At 42.6% G+C, this 21,156-nt stretch overlaps 1 protein-coding gene and 1 pseudogene across 6 annotated transcripts in view; both read left to right on the forward strand.

Moving 5' to 3' along the window:
* The window catches only part of WNT8A (Wnt family member 8A), a 48,636-nt gene that overhangs the window by 12,546 nt on the left and 14,934 nt on the right, over positions 1-21,156 (forward strand). For 2 of the 6 annotated variants that reach the window (XM_072841161.1, XM_072841159.1), the window contains exon 2: positions 15,714-15,868. The exons of 1 other annotated variant lie outside the window; for it this stretch is intronic. In XM_072841161.1, the coding sequence (XP_072697262.1) occupies positions 15,824-15,868 (45 nt within the window). In that variant the 5' untranslated portion in view covers positions 15,714-15,823. Of the gene's footprint in view, positions 1-15,713; positions 15,869-21,156 lie in introns of those variants that run through there. 3 more of the 6 variants (XM_072841158.1, XM_072841162.1, XM_072841156.1) reach the window with 3 other exon arrangements.
* On the forward strand, positions 9,558-10,613 carry LOC140641397 (transcription factor BTF3-like; annotated as a pseudogene).

The raw sequence follows: 21,156 nt of genomic DNA on the forward strand, positions 1-21,156 counted from the left end.
TCTACTCAACTGTGATGTTGGATCTAGAGAAGTACTCAACTTACACAGTAGCTGAAAGATGGTCTAATTCACACTGCCACGCTTTTTTAAAAATTGTGTTTTTTTCAAATGGAAAAATAATACATAGTGACTGAGAAAATTTCAAAAAATTTAGAATAAAGAATAAATGGGACACCTCGGGGGGCTCAGTGGCTGAGCATCTGCCTTCGGCTCAGGGCGTGATCCCAGGGTCCTGGAATCGAGTCCCACATCAGGCTCCCCATGGGGAGCCTGCTTCTCTCTCTGCCTGTGTCTCTGTCTCTCATGAATAAATAAGATCTTTACAAAAAAAAAAGGAAGAAAGAATGAAAAGCAAAATTCTCTACCTGCTCATTTACTTTCCTCCCCACAAGTAAATTTTATGAAGTATATTCTCCCAGACTCCTTTCCATACATTTATATAATGCACACACTCACACAATTGCTTTTCTTGACATAAATGGGATCATACTGTAATATTCTATAATATGCTTTTTACACATAATTTTCCATAGAAATTCATCCATATTAGTAAAATATAGGTTGTTTCCAGTTTTCTCCATTAAAAACCATAGTGAAAAAAATTCTTGTACCAAAAAAAAGGTCGAATGAAGAAACCTACATAAGCCACACAATAAAATTCTTTACAAAGGAGAAAACAAAGCAGTGGAATACATGTTTGTATACTCATGTATATACTTGTGTATAACAGATTCCTAGAAACAAAATTGCTGATTTGAAGAGTAACACATTTAAACTTGGTAGATACTACCAAACCTCCCTCAGAAGAGGCTTTCTAGGAGATGCCTATTTGCTTAAACTTTCACCAACAATGGATATAATGTGTATTTTTATTTTTGGTCAATTAGATGAGCACATTATTTGACTTGCATTTCCCTAATTACAAAGAGTCATATATATGCTTCCTTGCCTGCTGTATTTCTTATTCAGTGAATTACCTATCCAACTCCATGGCCGATTTTTCTGCTTGCAACTTCCTCATTTTGATCATAAGCGTAGCTACTATATTTCAAGCACTTGGCTGTGTTCCAGACACCATGCTAGATGCTTGAAAATAAAGTTTGTCTTAAAACAACCCATGCTGTGGATGGGAAATACAAGAAGCATACAGAAATGAGATTCATACCCTAGTCTTTTTTACTCTTGAGGCTGCCCCTTCTCTCCTATGTCACTTTATCAAAAAGCCTCATTTTAGGGGCACCTGGCTGGTTCAGTCAATAGAGCATGCAACTGTTGATCTCAGAGTTGAGTCCAAGCCCCATGTTAGGTGGGGAGCCTACTTTAAAAAAAAAAAAAAAAAAGCCTCATTTTGCCCAAATGTGGAAACCGAAAGGGAAGTGACTCACCCAAACATTCATAGCCTCGTAGCTAGATGCCTATCTCAATGTAGACCACTGGTGGGCTTTTCACTACGCTGGTCTTCCCAGAAAACAACATTTCCCAGAGGCGATTCAGGCAAATATTTCAGATCGGCCAGCCTATTACCTGTGTTCTTAGAAATAAAGAACTAACACAAACTACAAAGGTCAAAGATAAATAAAACAGAAACCAAGAAACAGAGACTTTGGCCCCATTCCATCCATATCACATAGTCCAAGAAGAGGACTGATGGCCCTTCAAGTCAGCCTTAGGGTGTAAAATGGTCTCCCAGTTACTTCCCAACACCCACCTGCCAAATTACAGGTTTTTTTTTTTTCAGATTTTATTCATTTATTTGAGAGAGAGAAAGTATTGGGAGGGATAGACAGAGAGAATCCCAAGCAGACTCCATGGCGAATGTGGAGCCTGGCATGGGGCTTGATCCCTCCACCCTGAGATCACGACCTAAGCCAAAGCCAAGAGTCCAACACTCAACCAACTGTGCCACCTAGGCGCCCCTTCAGCTTTAGAGTCTTAAAAAAAAATGGGGGCGAGGTGCAGTGGGTTAAGCGTCCAACTCTTGATTGTGGCTCAGGCCCTGATCTCAGAGTCATGAGATTGAGCCTCGGGTTGGGCTCCACACTCAGTGCAGTCTGTTAAAGCTTCTCTCCCTCTCCGTCTGCCCCTCCCACCCCTCTGCATGCTCACACTCTCTGTCTCACATAAATAAGCAAATCTTTAAAAAACACACACACACACACACAAAAACTCTGAATCTGAATGAACTATTAATCACAGACATGAGTAGCAAATAGTTTGAGTTTCTTCTTTCTATAAAGTTGAAACGTTCATTTTACAGTTCTTTATTTAATAATCCAGAATTCCAAGAATTCCACTCCTTTTTTTTCCTCAAAGTGATTAACCCAATGAGAAATACAGGAGGGGTGACTGGATAGCTCAATCAGTTAAGTGTCTGCTTTTGATCTCAGCTCAAATCTTGATCATGGGTTTGGGCCCCATTTAAAATATATATATATAAAGCAGGATGGGGTAAATTATTTCTAAGAAACTGCTAAACTCTCTTCCTTCCAAAAGCATTGATTAAATGCCTATATAATGACTTGACAACAGTTTGAAGCCAGTTCATGGAGGTGCATTAAAATATTTTCTGGGGGGATCCCTGGGTGGCGCAGCGGTTTAGCGCCTGCCTTTGGCCCAGGGCACAATCCTGGAGACCCGGGATTGAATCCCATGTCGGGCTCCCGGTGCATGGAGCCTGCTTCTCCCTCTGCCTGTGACTCTGCCTCTCTCTCTGTGTGTGTGACTATCATAAATAAATAAAAATTAAAAAAAAAAATTTTCTGGGGATCCCTGGGTGGCGCAGCGGTTTAGTGCCTGCCTTTGGCCCAGGGAACGATCCTGGAGTCCCAGAATCGAGTCCTGTGTCAGGCTCCTGACATGGAGCCTGCTTCTCTCTCCTCCTGTGTCTCTGCCTCTCTCTCTCTATGTCTATCATAAATAAATAAATAAATAGTTTTTAAAAATAATAAATAAAATATTTTCTACCTTCAAAAAATTTAATTTTTCCAATCATAAAAAATTTTATTTTTTTCTTGACGAAATCGTCTTTATTTTTTTTTACTTTTTTTTTAATAAATTAATTTTTCATTGGTGTTCAATTTACCAACATACAGAATAACACCCAGTGCTCGTCCCGTCAAGTGCCCCCCTCAGTGCCCGTCACGCATTCATCCCCACCCCCCGCCCTCCTCCCTTCTACCACCCCTAGTTCGTTTCCCAGAGTTAGCAGTCTTTACGTTCTGTCTCCCTTTCTGATATTTCCCACACATTTCTTCTCCCTTCCCTTATATTCCCTTTCACTATTATTTATATTCCCCAAATGAATGAGACCATATAATGTTTGTCCTTCTCCGATTGACTTACTTCACTCAGCATCATACCCTCCAGTTCCATCCACGTTGAAGCAAATGGTGGGTATTTGTCGTTTCTAATGGCCGAGTAATATTCCATTGTATACATAGACCACATCTTCTTTATCCATTCATCTTTCGATGGACTCCTTCCACAGTTTGGCTATTGCGGACATTCCTGCTAGAAACATCGGGGTGCAGGTGTCCCGGCGTTTCATTGCATCTGAATCTTTGGGGTAAATCCCCAACAGTGCAATTGCTGGGTCATAGGGCATGTCTATTTTTAACTCTTTGAGGAACCTCCACACAGTTTTCCAGAGTGGCATAAAAAATAAAAAAGTCCTATGTGCCAAACACTAGATCGGACACTAGAAGTCCAGGGACAAATAGAACATAGTTCCTGTTCTTTTGAGGAGCAATAATCCCTCATGTTATCACGTTAACATGTTACACGTCATGAAGCACTTTAAATGTATTTTGAACACATAATACATTTGCAATTTATTGCAAATTTAACTTGGAAGCCATCTACTTTTTATTTTTCCTATGTTTTTTGTTTTGTTTTGTTTTCTGTGATAAATCCAGATCTCTAAAAGACCAGAACATGGTTTCAGGTTGGAGGGATGGGCTAGACCAGGAAGGAGAGATCTTTCTTTCTTTTACAAGTGGGACCCTGGTAAGAGTTGGTTTCAGGATGCTTCAGACAGTATTATCAAAATCTTTTTTTTTTTTAAGATTTTATTTATTTATTCATAGAGACACAGAGAGAGAGAGAGGCAGAGACGCAGGCAGAAGGAGAAGCAGGCTCCATGCAGAGAGCCTGACGTGGGACTCGATCCCGGGTCCCCAGGATCACGCCCTGGGCTGCAGGCGGCGCGCTAAACCGCTGCGCCAACAGGGCTGCCCTATTAACAAAATCGTAAATGGCATCTCCACCCTTTTAAATACTTAGAGGGAGCCTTTCACTCACAAAATCCTTCTTTGAATTCAAGGTAATTCTCCTGTTTCAAGACAGTTAAACTGGGTCACAAAAAAAGAGCCACTTTCCCAGGATTAGATGGCAAGATGGAGTAAAATTTCATTACCTTCAACTCCCAGAGTCTCATTCGGTGAAGCCCAACCATGAAGGGCAGAGGACTGATGCTGACATCTAAATTATGTTTCCAATCAGATTGATCACGTGCTTGACAGAGCTGCTAGATTAGCCCATTAACCTCTGGAATGCTGTCAGCCTCAGGTCTCAGAGTCCACATGAATATGTCCTGCTGCAATTCTCTTTTAGAAGTTTCTACCTACTGGGGGGGCCTCACTGGCTCAGTCAGCAGAGCATGCAACTCTTGATCGTGGGTTGCAAGTTTGAGCCCCATGCTAGGTGTAGAGATTACCTAAAAATAAAATCTTTTAGGGGCACTTGGGTGGCTCAGTCAGTTGCTTAACTGACTCTTGATTTCGGCTTAGGTCATGATCTCAGGGTCATGAGACAGAGACTCAGGTCAGGCTCCATGCTCAGCTTAGAGCCTGCTTGAGATATTCTCTCCCTCTGTCTGTCCCCACCCTCTTTTTTTCTCCAAAACAAATAAGTAAAATTAAATAATCTTTAAAAAAATATTTTTTAATTAAAAAAAATAAATTTCTACATATCAATTCTCTCCCATGTGATTATAAATCCTTTACTGTATACAAATGCTCAATCAGTGAGCCATGAAAAACTTCTTTAAGGAGACCAGCTATATTGGGTGTGTTGTCTTGCTTTTTTGTTGTTGTTTTTTTCTTTCTTTCTTTAAAGATTTTAAGTAACCTATACACCCAACACGGGGCTCAAACAGTGCTGAGATCAAGAGTCACACATTCCCCCAACTGAGCCAGTCAGGCACCCTATTTGTTGTCTAATTCTTTTTTTTTTTTTTAAGATTTTTTTAGTTTGATTTTTTTAAAGATTTTATTTATTAATTCATAAGATACACACACAGAGAGAGGCAGAGACATAGGCAGAGGGAGAAGCAGGCTCCATACAGGAAGCCCGATGTGGGACTTGATCCCGGGACTATGGGATCACGCCCTGAGCCAAAGGCAGACACCCAACCACTGAGCCACCCAGGCATCCCAAAGATTTTTTTTTTTAATTTGAGAGAAAGAGGAAAGAGAGTGGTGGGAGGTGAGGAGAGAATTTTCAGCAGACTCTGCACTGAGCCCAACATGAGGCTCAATCCCACAATCCCGAGACCATATCCTAAGCCAAAAATCAAGATTCGGACACTTCACAGACTAAGCCACCCAGGCACCTGCTGTCTAGCTTTTTTTTTTTTTTTTTAAGATTTTATTTATTTATTCATGAGAGACACAGAGAGAGAGGCAGAGACACAGGCAGAGAGAGAAGCAGGCTCCATGCAAGGAGCCCAACATGGGACTCAATTCCTGAACTCCAGGATCACGCCCTGGGCCGAAGGCAGCTGCTCAACCCCTGAGCCACCCAGGCATCCCTATTGTCTAGTTCTTAAGTGTGTGAGTTTATACACACAGACTAGCCGGACTGTCAGAGATAAGCACTCACCTATTACTCCCACCTCATCCACAATTACTTCATTCTTCCTGTCTCGGTTTCCTTATTTGCAACCTAGAATTTGATCCTGCCTTCCTCCTTCCCAGGAAGTTTAGGTAGATTTTTGATGCAAAAGCAGGGCCAAGAGCTCTCCAATTTTTTTTTAAACCAAATATCACCAGACAAACATTCTATTAGACTTAAATCCTATAAGGAATAAAGCTCTCAGTAAACCCGTCTTCCTGCTATCAAAACCCCATTATTTAACAGAATCAAGAACAAAAGATTGTTTGATGTATGCTTCAAAAACTGTTTGCAGGGGCGCCTGAGTGGCTCAGTCAGTTAAGCGTCTGCCTTCAGCTCAGGTCATGACCCCACTGAGCCCTGATTTGGTCTGCTCCCTGTTCAGGGGGGAGAGAGTTTGCTTCTCCCTCTCCCACTGCCCCTCCCCCTGCTTGTGCTTTCTCTTCTCTCAAATAAATAAATAAAATCTTTTTTTTTTTTAGATTCATTTATTATTTATTCACGAGAGACACAGAAACACAGGCAGAGGGAGAAGCAGGTCCCTGCAAGGAGCCCGATGCAGAATTTGATCCCAGGATCCCAGGGTCATGCCCTGAGCCAAAGGTAGATAGACGCTCAACCACCGAGCCATCCAGGCATCCCTAAATAAATAAAATCTTAAAAAAAAAAAAACAAAAAACAAAAAAAAAAACCTATTTGCAGTTAGTGATGAAAGTAAAGGGAAAGGAAGGCAGAACTCCTGAGACAGACTTGTTTCCATGGTAAAAGTTCATTCTCACCTAAGAACTGATAGGCAAACACGCATGAAAACCACTCTAATATCAAATATTGAGAACTGAATATTGGAGAAGGGAGCCCTGTTTCCACACTACAGGCAGAGGCTATTTGGAAACATAATTATACCTTTTATTCTAAATTGATTTAAACTTAAAATTGATGGAATATAGAGCGCTGGACTGTTCCATGGTGTTGTTTTTTTAAGGGCTTAAAAACAGCTGTTTTCTTTCTTTCTTTCTTTCTTTCTTTCTTTCTTTCTTTCTTTCTTTCTTTCTTTCTTTCTTTCAAGATTTTATTTATTTATGCATGAGAGACACACACACAGAGAGAGGCAGAGACACAGGCAGAGGGAGAAGCAGGCTCCATGCAGGGAGCCCGACCCAGGCAGGACTCGATCCCGGGAATCCAGGATCACGCCCTGGGCTGAAGGCAGGAGCTAAACCACTAAGCCACCGAGGGATCCCCCCCTTTTTTTAAACAGCTGTTTTCTAGGGAAAGAGACTAGAGGAGGATTGACTCCCTTTGGTACAGTGTAACTCCCACACAAGACTCTCTCTGCTCTGTGGCCAGCCTATTTTAAACCCAGTCCAGACTGCACCTAACAAGTTCCAATTGTCTCCGAATCTGTGGCAAACTCTCCAAACTCGAATTCTACAGAAGAGCAATTTTACCACATTGAAACAGGACTAAAAGATGGAGGGATAGGGTAACGGGGTGACGGGCATTAAGGAGGGCACATGAGGGATCCCTGGGTGGCTCAGTGGTTTAGTGCCTGCCTTTCGCCCAGGGTGTGATCCTGGAGTCCCAGGATCAAGTCCCGCATCAGGCTCCCTGCATGGAGCCTGCTTCTCCCTCTGCCTGTGTCTCTGCCTCTCTCTGTGTGTGTCTCTCATGAATAAATAAATAAAATCTTAAAAAAAAAAAAAAAAGATGCAAGTGTCTTAAAAAAAAAAAAAAAAAAAAAGGAGGGCACATGAGGTGATGAGCACCGGTGTCATACCCAGATGATAAATTATTGAACACTACATGTGACACTAATAATGTACTACATGTTAGCTAATAGAATTTAAACTTAAAGAAGAAGGAAGGAAGGAAGGAAGGAAGGAAGGAAGGAAGGAAGGAAGGAAGGAAGGAAGGAAGGAAGGAAGAAAGAAAGAGAAAGGAAGGAAGGAAGAAAGAGAGAGAGAGAGAAAAGAAAAAAAAGAAAACAAGACTAAAGACAAATCCTCTGGAGAGAATGGACTTGTATTTGGGGATTCCTGGGGAAATACACTGTGCAAAGTATAAACTGTGATGAAGAGACGAAGGGACCCTGAAAAAATTATTGCTCACCTTGGTGGTTTTGTCCCAGGTGCTTTATAAAATCTTTCACGGGGCACCTGGGTGGCTCAGATGGTTAAGCATCTGCCTTCTGCTCAGGTCATGATCCTAGCGTCCTGAGATAGAGCTCTGAGTTGGGCTCCCTGCTCCACCTTTTTCTCTGTCTGATTCTCTGTCTGCCTCTTCCCCTCTCCTTGCTCATGTGCTCACGTGCTTTCTCTTTCTCCCTCTCTCTTTCAAATACATAAATAAAATCTTTTTAAAAACCCAAACTTGGGTCACCTGGGTGGCTCAGTTGGCTGAACATATGCCTTCAGCTCAAGTCATGATCCTGGAATCCTGGGATCCAGCCCCATTTCGGGCTCCCTGCTCAGGGGGGAGTCTGCTTCTCCCTCCAACTGCTCGTGCTCTCTCTCTCTCTCTCAAACGAACAAAAATATTTTAAAACTAACTAACTAAAGAAATAAATAACCCAAACTTTTATCTGTGACACCTTCACTCATTCAGGTGGCCTGTATGCAGCACCTCCATGTGCCTAGTACTACTATTATAAAGATATGTCAAACACCTCTTGATTCATGCTTAGCTCCCACCACCACCAGAAATAAGCAGAGATAGCTCCCTGTTCCCTTTTGCGAGCTTCCTTAATAATTTTTACCATTTGGGGCACCTGGGTAGCTCAATCAGTTGAGCACCTGACTTCAGCTCAGATCATGATCTCAGAGTCCTGGGATCGAGCCCCAAGACAGGCTCCACACTCAGTGGGTAGTCGGCTTCTCTCTCGCCTTCTGCCCCTCCCCTCCATGTCTTCTCTCTTTCTCTCCCCTTTCTCTCTCTCTTTCTCTCAAATAAATAAATAAAATCTTTTTAAAAATATTTTTTACCATTTGTTGAGCACCTATAGTATGCCAAGTACTTTCCATATCAGAGGTCCCCAAAATTCCTCTGTTCACAGAACCATAGGAAAATTCAATAAGCTTGCCACCATTCCCTTGGGCCAAAGGAAATACCTAACAGCTCCATGTAGTAAATAATTAGATCCAAAAACACTAAGATGCATTAATATACTAACAACTTAGTAGTTGTTTGAAAAAATATTTTTATTTTATTCTTAAATAACTACAAGTATTTACAAATGGGATGTTCACACCTATAGTACACTGCTCAGCTTCTTAATCGGATTGGATACCACCGCCCTCCTTTTGTGTTCCACGCAGATTTTCACATGCTACTTGCCTTTTATCGTACTGAAAACCTCGCTTTGTGAAATAATACACAAAGCATCACAAGGCGTCAAGTAATATAGTGCAATCTAATGTTGAAATGACAAGCTACCTCTGCTTCATTGTGTTTGCCTCAGAAATTTGAAAAATTCCTCGGTGGTCTGGCGTGACTTCACTGCAGAGCTTTAGGGTGCCTGAACACACAGTTTGAGAACCATGGACATACACTGCTTCCCTTCAACTTCAAAACAGCTGTGAGTACAGCTATACATTTATAGATCTGGGCAACCAGGCTGAGGACAGTTGAATAATTTGCAAAGTTCACATAGTTAGTAGGTGGTGCTGGATCTAAATCTAGGCCTGGATCTTGCGTCCCCGCGTGTGTGCGCCTAACCTCAGCTGGTCCGCCCGAGCCCCCCTCCGAGCGCCAACCCTAGTCCCCTGCGCGGTCCCATTTGCGCTCCAACAAGATGAAAGAAACTATCACGAGCCAGGAGAAACTCGCCAAACTGCAAGCACAACTGCGCATTGGTGGGAAAGGAACTGCTCGCCGAAAGAAGGTGGTTCATAGAACAGCTACAGCAGATGATAAAAAAACTTCAGTTCTCCTTAAAGAAGTTAGGGGTAAACAATATCTCTGGTTATTGAAGAAGTGAATATGTTCACAAACCAAGGAACAGTGATCCATTTTAACAACCCTAAAGTTCAGGCATCACTGGCAGCGAACACTTTCACCATTACAGGCCATGCTGAGACAAAGCAGCTGACAGAAATGCTACCCAGTTTCTTAAACCAGCTTGGTGCAGACAGTCTGACTAGTTTAAGAAGACTGGCTGAAGCTCTGCCCAAACAATCCGTGGATGGAAAAGCACCACTTGGGGGATCCCTTGGTGGCTCAGCGGTTTGGTGCCTGCCTTTGGCCCAGGGCGTGGTCCTGGAGTCCCAGGATCGAGTCCCAGGATCGAGTCCCAGGATCGAGTCCCAGGATCGAGTCCCACATCCGGCTCCCTGCATGGAGCCTGCTTCTCCCTCGGCCTGTGTCTCTGCCTCTCTCTCTCTCTCTCTCTCTCTGTGTGTGTGTCTCTCATGAATAAATAAATAAATCTTAAAAAAAAAAAAAAAGGAAAAACACCACTTGCTACTGGAGAGGATGATGATGATAAAGTTCCAGATCTTGTGGAGAATTTTGATGAAGCTTCCAAGTATGAAGCAAACTGAATTGAGTCAACTTCTGAAGAAGATAAAACTTGAAGAAGTTACTGGGAACTGCTATTTTATATTATGACTGCTTTTTAAAATTTTGTTCATGGATCTGATAAAATCTAGATCTCTAATATTTTTAAGCCCAAGCCTCTTGGACACTGCAGCTCTTTTCAGTTTTTGCTATACAAAAACTTTATTTTTTGTATATTCATTCTTTGCAGCTAATTAAGTTGAAGAAGCCTGGGAATAAAGTTTGAAACAAGGTTAATAAAGTTCTTTACCTAGGAAATAATAAATAAATAAATAAATAAATAAATAAATAAATAAATAAATTTATCTAGGCCTACTGGACTCAACATCCTGTTAATCGTGCTACCTCTCACCAGCTTTGCAGGATATTAGAATCACAGACTCTCAGATCTGGAGGGGATATGAGGCATGATATAGTCTCAGCACGTGGAAAACCAATGCCTGAAAAATGAAATGATCTGACCAAGGTGCACACTGCTTAAAGGCAGAGCTGGGGCCCAGGCTTCCAGGCTCCTAGTCTAGAGCTCTCTCCATTCCAACAGCCTACCATCCTTTTAGGAGGGTTTAACAGGAGGAGAAGTGTCCCCAAGAAGAATCTGCCCAATAAGTACCCATAAGTGGGGTCTCATGGGGTCCTTGGAAGCAAAGAAGGGCTACCCTCCAAAGATCAGAGGCTGCTGTTGGGGTACATATGGTAACTTACTTTCCTCCCTCTGGTGTCTTCCATTTGGAACTAATCTTCAAGCTAATCACTGCTCTCTCTGCTCTTTTTGGGCATCTTGTCGCTATCAAGTAAAGCCCCACCACCTGAGTCCCCTCTCCTCTTGACCTTCCTCCCATAGTTCAGGGCAGGGCTTCTGAAATGCCCAGGAGAATGATGGTTCTTCTTCTCATTGGTGGTCTTTGCATTTCTGTTGCAACAAGGAACCATTTGTGCAAGAAATGTTTCTGCAGTTTTAAGAAGCACTAAAATAAGCAAATGGCAAACATGTTAAGGTCATGCAAAGGTATATCTGAAATTTCCAAAGGAATTTTAGAGTTACAAATTTTTCATGAAAACAATAGCTCCCAGAAAACATCTTCTTGGGTTCCACGTTCCCACTGAGCTGTTCATAAGTATCAACTGCAGGTAAGAACGGGGACATAAGAGGTCCCTGGGTGGCTCAGTGGTTGAGCATCTGCCTTTGGCTCAAGGGGTGATCCTGGGGACCTGGGATGGAATTCTGCATCAGGCTCCCCTTCAAGGCTCCTGCTTCTCCCTCTGCCTGTGTCTCCTGCTTCTCTGTGTGTGTCTCTCATGAATAAATAAAATCTTAAAAAAAAAGGGGGGGGGAATGGGGACATAGGATAGCAGATCTTCCCATCCTACTATCCACCTGACAACTATCAAAAAAACAGAAAAAATAGAAAATCCCTTAATTTTCTCTCTGCAGTTTTATGTTTTCAGAACAGGAAGCTCTGGATTCAATTTTTTTCTGTGCAGACATAAAACCATTTCCTGGCTGGGCATTAATCCTCCCCTGCTTTTGCACACTCCTCTAGAAGACATCCCACACTCTTCTTCTATAGAAGCCAAGAGCTGAAAGCACTTGTTCAGGAATGGACAGCAAGGTCAGGATGATGATGATGATGATGATATTCAACTCTGGACATGTACTGTGTGCCAGGCCAGGCACTGTGCTAAGGGCTCTACATTTATTATTTATTTTCTTTTAATACGAAATTTTATTTTTAAAAAATTTTTATTTATTTATTTATTTGATAGAAAGAGAGAGCTCAAGCAGGGGGAGCAGCAAAGGGAGAGGGAGAAGCAGATCTCCACTGAGCAGGGAGTTTGAAGTGGGGCTGGATCCCAGGACACTAAGATCATGACCTGAGCTAAAGGCAGATGCTTAACTGACTGAGCCACCCAGGTGGCCCTCATATGAAATTTTAAATGACTTATTTTCAAATATATACACAGAATATGGCATAAAGCATATATATAAAGTATATATATAAACATAATATATATATATATATTTTTATATATTTTAAAATAGTTATAAAGCAGGTGCCTGCCTGGCTGGCTCAGTCAGTAGAGCATGTGGCTCTTGATCTCAGGGCCATGAGTTTGAGACCCATGTTGGGTGAAAAGCTTACTCAAAAAAAAAAAAAAAAAAGTTACAAAGCAATAGTCATGTAACATCACTCAGATCAAAAAAACAAAACATCACCAACACCTCAAAAGCTCCTCTCCCATCACAACCCCACCATTGTTTGTAGAGGTAACTTCTATTCTAATTTTTATAATCATCATTTCTTCATTTTTCTTCAAACTTTTACCAACTTTGACATAGCCATAAATAATATGTGGCTTAGACTATAAATCGCTTCCCTCCAGGATTCAGCCTCCTATTCCAGGGACCTTTGCTGCTCAGACTTCCCTTCACATCTTCCTGGCAAATCCTCTACTTCCTGGATTCTTCATCTAGCTCTTCTTGAGAAACAGTAAAAAGCCAAAACTGCATATCTGAAATGTCTTTACTGTATCTTCAAACCTGATTGATAGATAGACTCAGAATAGAATTCTAGGTTAGAAACCAATTTCCATGGGACATTTGAAGGCATTTCTCCATTGCCTTTTAGCAATGGGATTTGCTAAAAATCTACTGGGATTTTTGAGATATCTGATGTCATTCTTATTCCTGTTCCTTTCTGGATGCCCTGTTTTTCCCCTCTGAAAGCTTTCAAGATCTTTTGTTTCCTTTTTAAGTTTGTTTGTTTGTTTGTTTGTTTAGTGATCTCTATATCCAAACGTGGGGCTTGAACTCACAATGCTATGATCAAGAGTCACATGCTATTCCAACTGAGCCAGCCAGGCGCCCCTGAGATCTTTACGCAGGATCTGGAATTTGGGAGTGATGAATGCTATACTGTACAATCCAGATCCCACTTCAAGAATGCAGGACTTAGGGATCCCTGGGTTGCTCAGTGGTTTGGCACCTGCCTTTGGCTCAGGGTGTGATCCCGGAGTCCCGGGATCGAGTCCCGCATCGGGCTTCCTCCATGGAGCCTGCTTCTCCCTCCTTCTGTGTCTCTGCCTCTCTCTGTCTCTTTTTGTGTCTCTCATGAATAAATGAATAAATTAAAAAAAAAAAAAAAGAATGCAGGACTTATCTCCCTCAGCTTCTGGGAATGCTGCCATGACCCTCAGCTATCAGTCCTCTTTGGAGAATGCTTTGGCTGAAGAAAACCTCCAGGACAGCCTGTACTGCATAAGCGACAAGATGGGAGTACGAAAGGTCCAGCTCCCTCACCACAATTGGCAAGTTCTGAAGGCTCATCCCAGCTCTACAGCTCCCCATGGGAGGTCAGCTGAGGTCTTCCCTGGGCCTGCAACACAGCCCACTTCTTCCTCTGCCCCATCTTGTTTCCTTCTCCTTCCTTCTATAAGTGTCGACCCCAAGAGCACTGTCTCATAAACACCCTGCCTGCTACTCTCCATCTTAGAGTTTGCTTCCTGGACAACCCAGCTTGAAACTACAACATGCTTTAGGTCCTTCTGCATTCACCATGTTGAACAATCCGTTGGCCGCATATTATTAGCTAATGTTTACCTTTACTGTGAGTCTGATGGCATTGTGCCTAGTTTATAGATGCACAAACCCAAGCTGTGGAAGCACAAAAACTTGCACAACAAGGCCACCCGGGTAGTAAGTAGCAGAAAGGGGATTTGAAACCAAGTCTGCCTCAGTGCAAAATCAGCACAGTGTTTGGGGCACCTGGGGGCGCTCAATGTTTGAGCATCTGCCTTTGGCTCAGATCGTGATCCTGGGGTCCTGGGATCGAGTCCTGCAACAGGTTTCCCAAGGGAGCCTGCTTCTCCCTCTGCCTATGTCTCTGCCTCTCTCTGTGTGTCTCATGAACAAATAAATAAAATCTTTTTTAAAAAATCAGTGCAGTGTTCATTTCTGGAGTAGCTGGGGAGTTTTGGCTATGCACCCAGGGTTTCAGGCTTTCTGAGGAAGGAAAGAGAAGCAGGCATCAGAATGAGTGGGTACACAGGAGTTAAGCACCCAGTATGAATACAGTTCTCCATCTTCTTTCAGGGCAAGGCATTTTGTTCCTATGGGAGAGCACTGACTCCGCAGGCTATGATGGATGTTGTGCCATCAGGAAGCATGGCATCCACTCAAATGAAAGCTGCATGTTTCTCCATGAAAAGTTATAATAAATATTGGACTGGTAAAAAAAAGAAAGAAGAAAGAAAGAAAGAAAGAAAGAAAGAAAGAAAGAAAGAAAGAAAGAAAGAAAGAAAGAAAGAAAGAAAGAAAGAAAGATACAGTGGGGAAACAGAGGTTCTATCTAGCGCTTTTCTCATCTGACAAAGATTTAATATTTAATTTTATTGCCAGCCAAGTTCACGTGACATTGGAAAGAGTCCTTCTGGACCTCATTTTTTCTTTTGGCAAAATTTAAAAAGTGAAAATAGACAAATCCCATGGGTTTTAAATACTTCAAGAATCATGGGATGCCTGGGTGGCTCAGTGGTTGAGCGTCTGCCTTCAGCTCAGGTTGTGGTCCTGGGGTCCCGGGATCGAGTCCCGCATTGGGCTCCCTGCAAGGAGCCTGCTTCTTCCTCTGTCTGCGTCTCTGCCTCTCTCTCTATCTCTCTCATGAATAAATAAAATCTTTAAAAAAAAAAAGTCCTAATCTGTAAGAAAGGAGAGTCTTTGTAAGAATTTGGTGGTCCTCTAGCCCTTGGGTGAACCTTCTGGTGGTGACACTGGTTCTGCCCACACTCAAGACAAGCTCCCACAGAAAGTGGATGTCAGGGCAGCCTGGGCAAATTTCTGTATTGTTCCATTAGTGCTAGAAGGGCTCTCTGATATCACGTGGTCCAGGTACTATACTTTACCAAATGAGGGGGAACCCTCAGGCTCAAAGGGAAGACTCAGTGGCAGATGCAGAGATAGAAACCAGGCCTCCTAATGGGATGATCAATTGCCTCAGTTTTCCCAGAATATGGAAACCTTGGTGTCAAACTTGGGCAAGTCCAGGGAAAAACATGATGAGTTGGTCATTCTGCTTCTTGATTTTGCTTGTCCAGTGCTTTCTATAAATATCTTCAGGAAGCTGCATCATTCCCTGCTGATCCCAAGCTCAAGAAGAAAGTTTGTTTGTTTCCTTTAACTTCCCTTTCAAGTCTTACACAGAATTTTTGTGCACTGTGTGCTCCTCCTTATTGCCTATTTCTCTTCATTTCCTTTCCCTTGTTTTCTCTAGGAAAGTTGAGTCTGCAGGGCAAGCAGGGTGACAGTCCTTGAGGAATTGGGAGGGCATGAGTTTATCTCCATAAAACCAAGAAGTCCTATGACTGCATCTCAGTGGTCAAAATGATGTCCAGAGAGCAAAGCAGTATTCCTCATATCACATGGAAGGTAAGAGTTAGCCTTTGAGTAAGTAGACAGCTCCTGAAAAGGTGTTATTTCAGGGCCAGGGATGGTTCTGTGCTGTCCCTCCAACAAACACCTCTTCTTACTCCCTCAAGTCAATAATTCCATCATCAGGGCAGCGCCGGTGGCTCAGCGGTTTAGCTCTTCCTTCGGCCCAGGGTGTGCTTCTGGAGTCTCGGGATCAAGTCCCGCGTCGGGCTCCCTGCATGGAGCCTGCTTCTCCCTCTGCCTATGTCTCCGCTTCTCTCTGTGTGTGTCTCTCATGAATAAATAAATAAAATGTTTTTAAAAATTCCATCGGGGGGACACCTCTGTAGCTCAGTGGTTGAGTGTCTGCCTTAGGCTCAGGGCAGGATCCTGGGGTCCCAGGATCTAGTCCCATATGGGGCTTCCTTCATGAAGCCTGCTTCTCCCTTTGCCTGTGTCTCTGCCTCTCTCTCTCTGTCTCTCATGAATAAATAAATAAAATATTTTTTAAAAATTCCATCGGGGATCCCTGGGTGGCTCAGCGGTGTGGCGCCTGCCTTTGGCCCAGGGCGCAATCCTGGAGTGCCGGGATCGAGTCCCTCATTGGGTTCCCTGCGTGGAGCCTGCTTCTCCCTCTGCCTGTGTCTCTGCCTCTCTCTCTCTATGTCTATTATGAATAAATAAATACCATCTTAAAAAAAAATTTCCATCATCAGAGTTTAATTCCTGCAGCTTAGCCAAAGACTTTACTCTCATTACATGCAAATGTCCCTTGCAAAGGTTAATGAATCAGCCATCCATCTCTCCGAAGAAAAATACTTTCTCAGAAAGTATTCCCTGCCTTTCCAGTGCACCCATCCTAGTCTATGTTCACAGTTCAGGCTCACATGCACATGCAAACTCTTCACCAGTCTGCATCTCCTCTACCTACACTCCCTGTCATGTCCCCACAAGCTGGGGACATCCTTCCAACCAGCTCCCATTATAGGGTCCCATGAGAGCAGTGTCTCATAGAATAAAGTCTGAACACCTCTGCTTGCCTGTGAAGACCTGTCTGATTTGCTAATGGGTGTGCTCTGACGTACAGAGCCTTGGTTTCTTGGTTCACAGATATAGTCACAGAGCCTGACCTGGGGCACAGTTTGCAGGGATGCTAAAAAAATATATACATGTTGATCAACTAACTGATTCAGCTCCTTCTACACACATTTATCACTTATGATTTCCTGACTGAAGCCTCCTCTCACAAACTCCCAACAACACCCTGACTTTGCACACATACTCAATAGTCAGAAATTTCTGTTATACCTTGGTCCTTGGGCTTTTTTTTTTTAAGATTTTATTTATTTATTTGGCACAAAGAGAGAGAGAGTACAAGCAGGGGGAACAGCAGAGGGAGAAGCAGACTCCCCGCTGAGCAGGGAGCCCAAAGCAGAACTCAATCCCAGGACCCCAGGATCACAGCCTGAGCCAAAGGCAGACACTTAACCGACTGAGCCACCCAGGTGCCAGTTCTTGGGCTTTTTAGCCTGGAAATCCCTGCTTTCATCTCCATCAACCTAGTCAGTCTACCTGTCCTTCAAGATCTGTTCAAGGGGATCCCTGGGTGGCTCAATGGTTTGGCCTTTGGCCCAGGGCATGATCCTGGAGTCCTGGATCGAGTCCTGCATTGGGCTCCTTGCATGGAGCCTGCTTCTCCCTCTGCCTGTGTTTCTGTCTCTCTCTCTCTCTGCGTGTGTCTCTCATGAATAAATAATAAAATAAAATCTTAAAAATAAATAAATAAATGAATAAATAAATAAATATCTGTTCAAGTCCTGTTTCTGCCGCAACCCTTTGTGAGGATTCCAACCTGGCATAGCTCCTCCTTTGCTGTTGTGTTCACCTCTCAGCCGGCACTCTGGCTTAAGTAGTCCTGCATTTCTGCACTGCCCTGGTGCTGCAACCTTACAGTACTGTCCCTCTGCTGCTTTTGCTGGCATTGCTTCGGTCTTCTGCTCTTTTCTCTGAATCCCCTCTCTCAGATGGTTCATACAATCTCACAGCTTCAACTATTCCTTCTCCATAGGAGATCTGAAATCTAGACACTCAAAATTCTGTCCTTTCTCTGCAGCTCCTCAGCCAAATTTCCAGCTCCCAAACATTTCCATTGGGCTTTGCTGCCATCACTTTTTTCACCAAAAGAAGCCCTGATTTCTCAGGTCATGCTATCGCCTTTCTCTCCAGTCACATAGGCTGGAAAAATGCTAGGACTGAGGAGGAACGAGGAAGAATGGTAAATTAAGTAACGAGAACTGGTCAGTTCTTCTTAAGAGAGATCTGCCAATATCTTTGGCACCACCTCCACGACCAACTCATTGTCCACACAGCAGTCAGAGTAATCTTTTAAAAATGTCAGTCAGGGGCAGCCTGGGTGGCCCAGCAATTTAGTGCCTGCTTTCGGCCCACGGTGTGATCCTGGAGACCTGGGATCGAGTCCCACGTTGGGCTCCCTCCATGGAACCTGCTTCTCTCTCTGCCTCTCTCTCTTTTTCTCTGTGTCTCTCATGAATAAATAAAAAAATAAAATCTTTAAAAAAAAATGTCAGTCAGGGTGGGACACCTGGATAACTCAGGTAAGCATCCAACTCTTGATTTCCACTCTGGTAATGATCTTATTGCCAACTAAGCCATTCAGGCACCCCAGAATATTATTTTTTAAAGCATTATTCAAAGAATAAGATAAAACTCTTAGATATTAAAGATTTGATGCAGAAATTAAAAGAATGTAATCTAAAGGTTGGAAGATGGTGTGCCAAGGTGAGTCAGTCAGTTAAACATCTGACTCAATTTTGGCTCAGGTCATGATCTCTCAGGGTCATGAGCTTGAGCCCCATGTCAGGCTTTGCACTGGGTGTGGAGCCTGCTTAAGATTCTCTCCCTCTGGGATCCCTGGGTGGCGCAGCGGTTTGGCGCCTGCCTTTGGCCCAGGGCGCGATCCTGGAGACCCGGGATCGAATCCCACGTCGGGCTCCCGGTGCATGGAGCCTGCTTCTCCCTCTGCCAGTGTCTCTGCGCCTCTCTCTCTCTCTCTCTGTGACTATCATAAATAAATAAAAATTTAAAAAAAAATTAAAAAAAAAAAAAGATTCTCTCCCTCTTCCTCTGCTCCTCCCCCCACTCTACCCAGCATACACACTCTCTATCTAAAAATAAATAAGTAAACAAAAATAAATAAAGGTTGGAAGAAAAGTTGAGGAATTCCTCCTAGATAATAAACCAATAAAACAAAACAAAAACAGATGGAGTCCAGGCAAGAAGAGATAAAATGATAAAATGAAAGGATCAGCCAAGGAAGTCTGTTATCCTCACACAAACATACAAATACAATTGTAGAAAAAGAACATAGAAAATGAAAGGAGGGATCCCTGGGTGGTGCAGCAGTTTGGCGCCTGCCTTTGGCCCAGGGCGCGATCCTGGAGACCCGGGATCGAATCCCACGTCGGGCTCCCGGTGCCTGGAGCCTGCTTCTCCCTCTGCCTATGTCTCTGCCTCTCTCTCTCTCTCTGTGACTATCATAAATAAATAAAAATTTAAAAAAAAGAAAATGAAAGGAAAGAAACTATCAAAGAAATAATACAAGAAAGTTTACCAAAACAAAAAGACATATGTTTACAGACTGAAAGAATGCATGAGTACTAAACAAGAAATAAAAAAGTTGTAAACCAAAGCCACATCATTGTGGAATTTCAGTATGCTGAGGAAAAAGAAAAGTTTCTACAAGTTTCCAAAGGGAGTAGGGGGAAGAAGCACAGGTAACCTATATAAGACTAGCATTCAAAATGGCATAAATTTCTCAACAGCAATACTGGAAACTAGAAGATATTGGAAAAATGACTTCAACATTGCATGGGAAAATTATTTCCAACCTACAACTCTATACCCTACCAATATATTAATCTAAGAAAAAAATTAAATATCAACAAGCGAGAGTAGAATAAAGATTTTCAGACATGTGAGGTCTCAAAAAATGTGTTTCCTATGCACCCATTCTCAGGAAGCTACTAAAATATGTTACCCACCAAAATGAGGGAGTAAACAGAGATTAAAAAACATAATATTTAAGAAACAGGATGCATAACAAAGTGGAGAAGCAAAGTGAACCCTATCCTGATAGTGAAAAAAGATACTCAAATGACAGCTTTTCAGTATGCAGAGAAACAGCTCAGCCCGACTGGAGCGGGTATGAGAATTCAGTGTCTTGAGAGGCATTTTAGAAGAGTGGCACAATTAGGGGCTGAAGTGGTAATAACTACATAGAAAAGAAGCAAACAACAAAAGAAAAGAAAACTATTCATTCCAGGCAAGACAGAAAGACTTGTAGGGAAAGAAAAGTAAGGCTGGTTTACCACATGCCCCTCCTCTAAATAGTATTTATATAATCATAGTGTAAACACTGAACACTTTCCTTTTTTTTAAATTTTTATTTATTTATGATAGTCACACACAGAGAGAGAGAGGCAGAGACATAGGCAGAGGGAGAAGCAGGCTCCATGCACCGGGAGCCCGACGTGGGATTCGATCCCGGGTCTCCAGGATCACGCCCCGGGCCAAAGGCAGGCGCTAAACCGCTGCGCCACCCAGGCATCCCACTGAACACTTTCCTAAGTAAAATTATAGTTTAACTATCTTGGGAGATGAGAGAATGAAAAAGATGGATTTCTATTTGGTAGATGGGGAAAGAAAAGAGAGGCAAATCCTCAACTTCCATGGTGGGAAGTCAACAGGTAATACCTAAAATTGAGAAATTAATAAATAGGATTCAAATATATTTTGTTTAGAAATATAGAAGTAGGGGTACCTGGCTGGCTCAGTTGGTTGAGCATGTGACACTTGACCTTGGGGTTGTGAATTCAAGTCCCAATGAGTGTAGAGTACTTAAAAACAAAATCTTAAAAGTAAAATTAAAAATTTTTTTAATTTAAAAAAAAATTTTTTTAAGTTAAAAAAATAAATAAATAAAAACGTAAAATAAAATCTTTTAAAAAAAGAAATGTGGGGCAGCCCAGGTGGCTCAGCGGTTTGGCGCCACCTTCAGCCCAGGGCGTGATCCTGGAGACCCGGGATTGAGTCCCATGTCGGGCTCCCTGCATGGAGCGTGCTTCTCCCTCTGCCTGTGTCTCTACCTCTCTCTCTCTCCTCTCTGTGTTTCTCATGAATAAATAAATAAAATCATAAAAATTAATAATAATAAATAAAAATATAAAAAAAGAAATATGGAAGTAATACTAATAGCAACAAATAAAAAGAATTGAAAGTGGTTGCTT

Source organism: Canis lupus, chromosome 10 (assembly GCF_048164855.1).
Source record: "Canis lupus baileyi chromosome 10, mCanLup2.hap1, whole genome shotgun sequence".
Taxonomy (NCBI): Eukaryota; Metazoa; Chordata; class Mammalia; order Carnivora; family Canidae; genus Canis; species Canis lupus.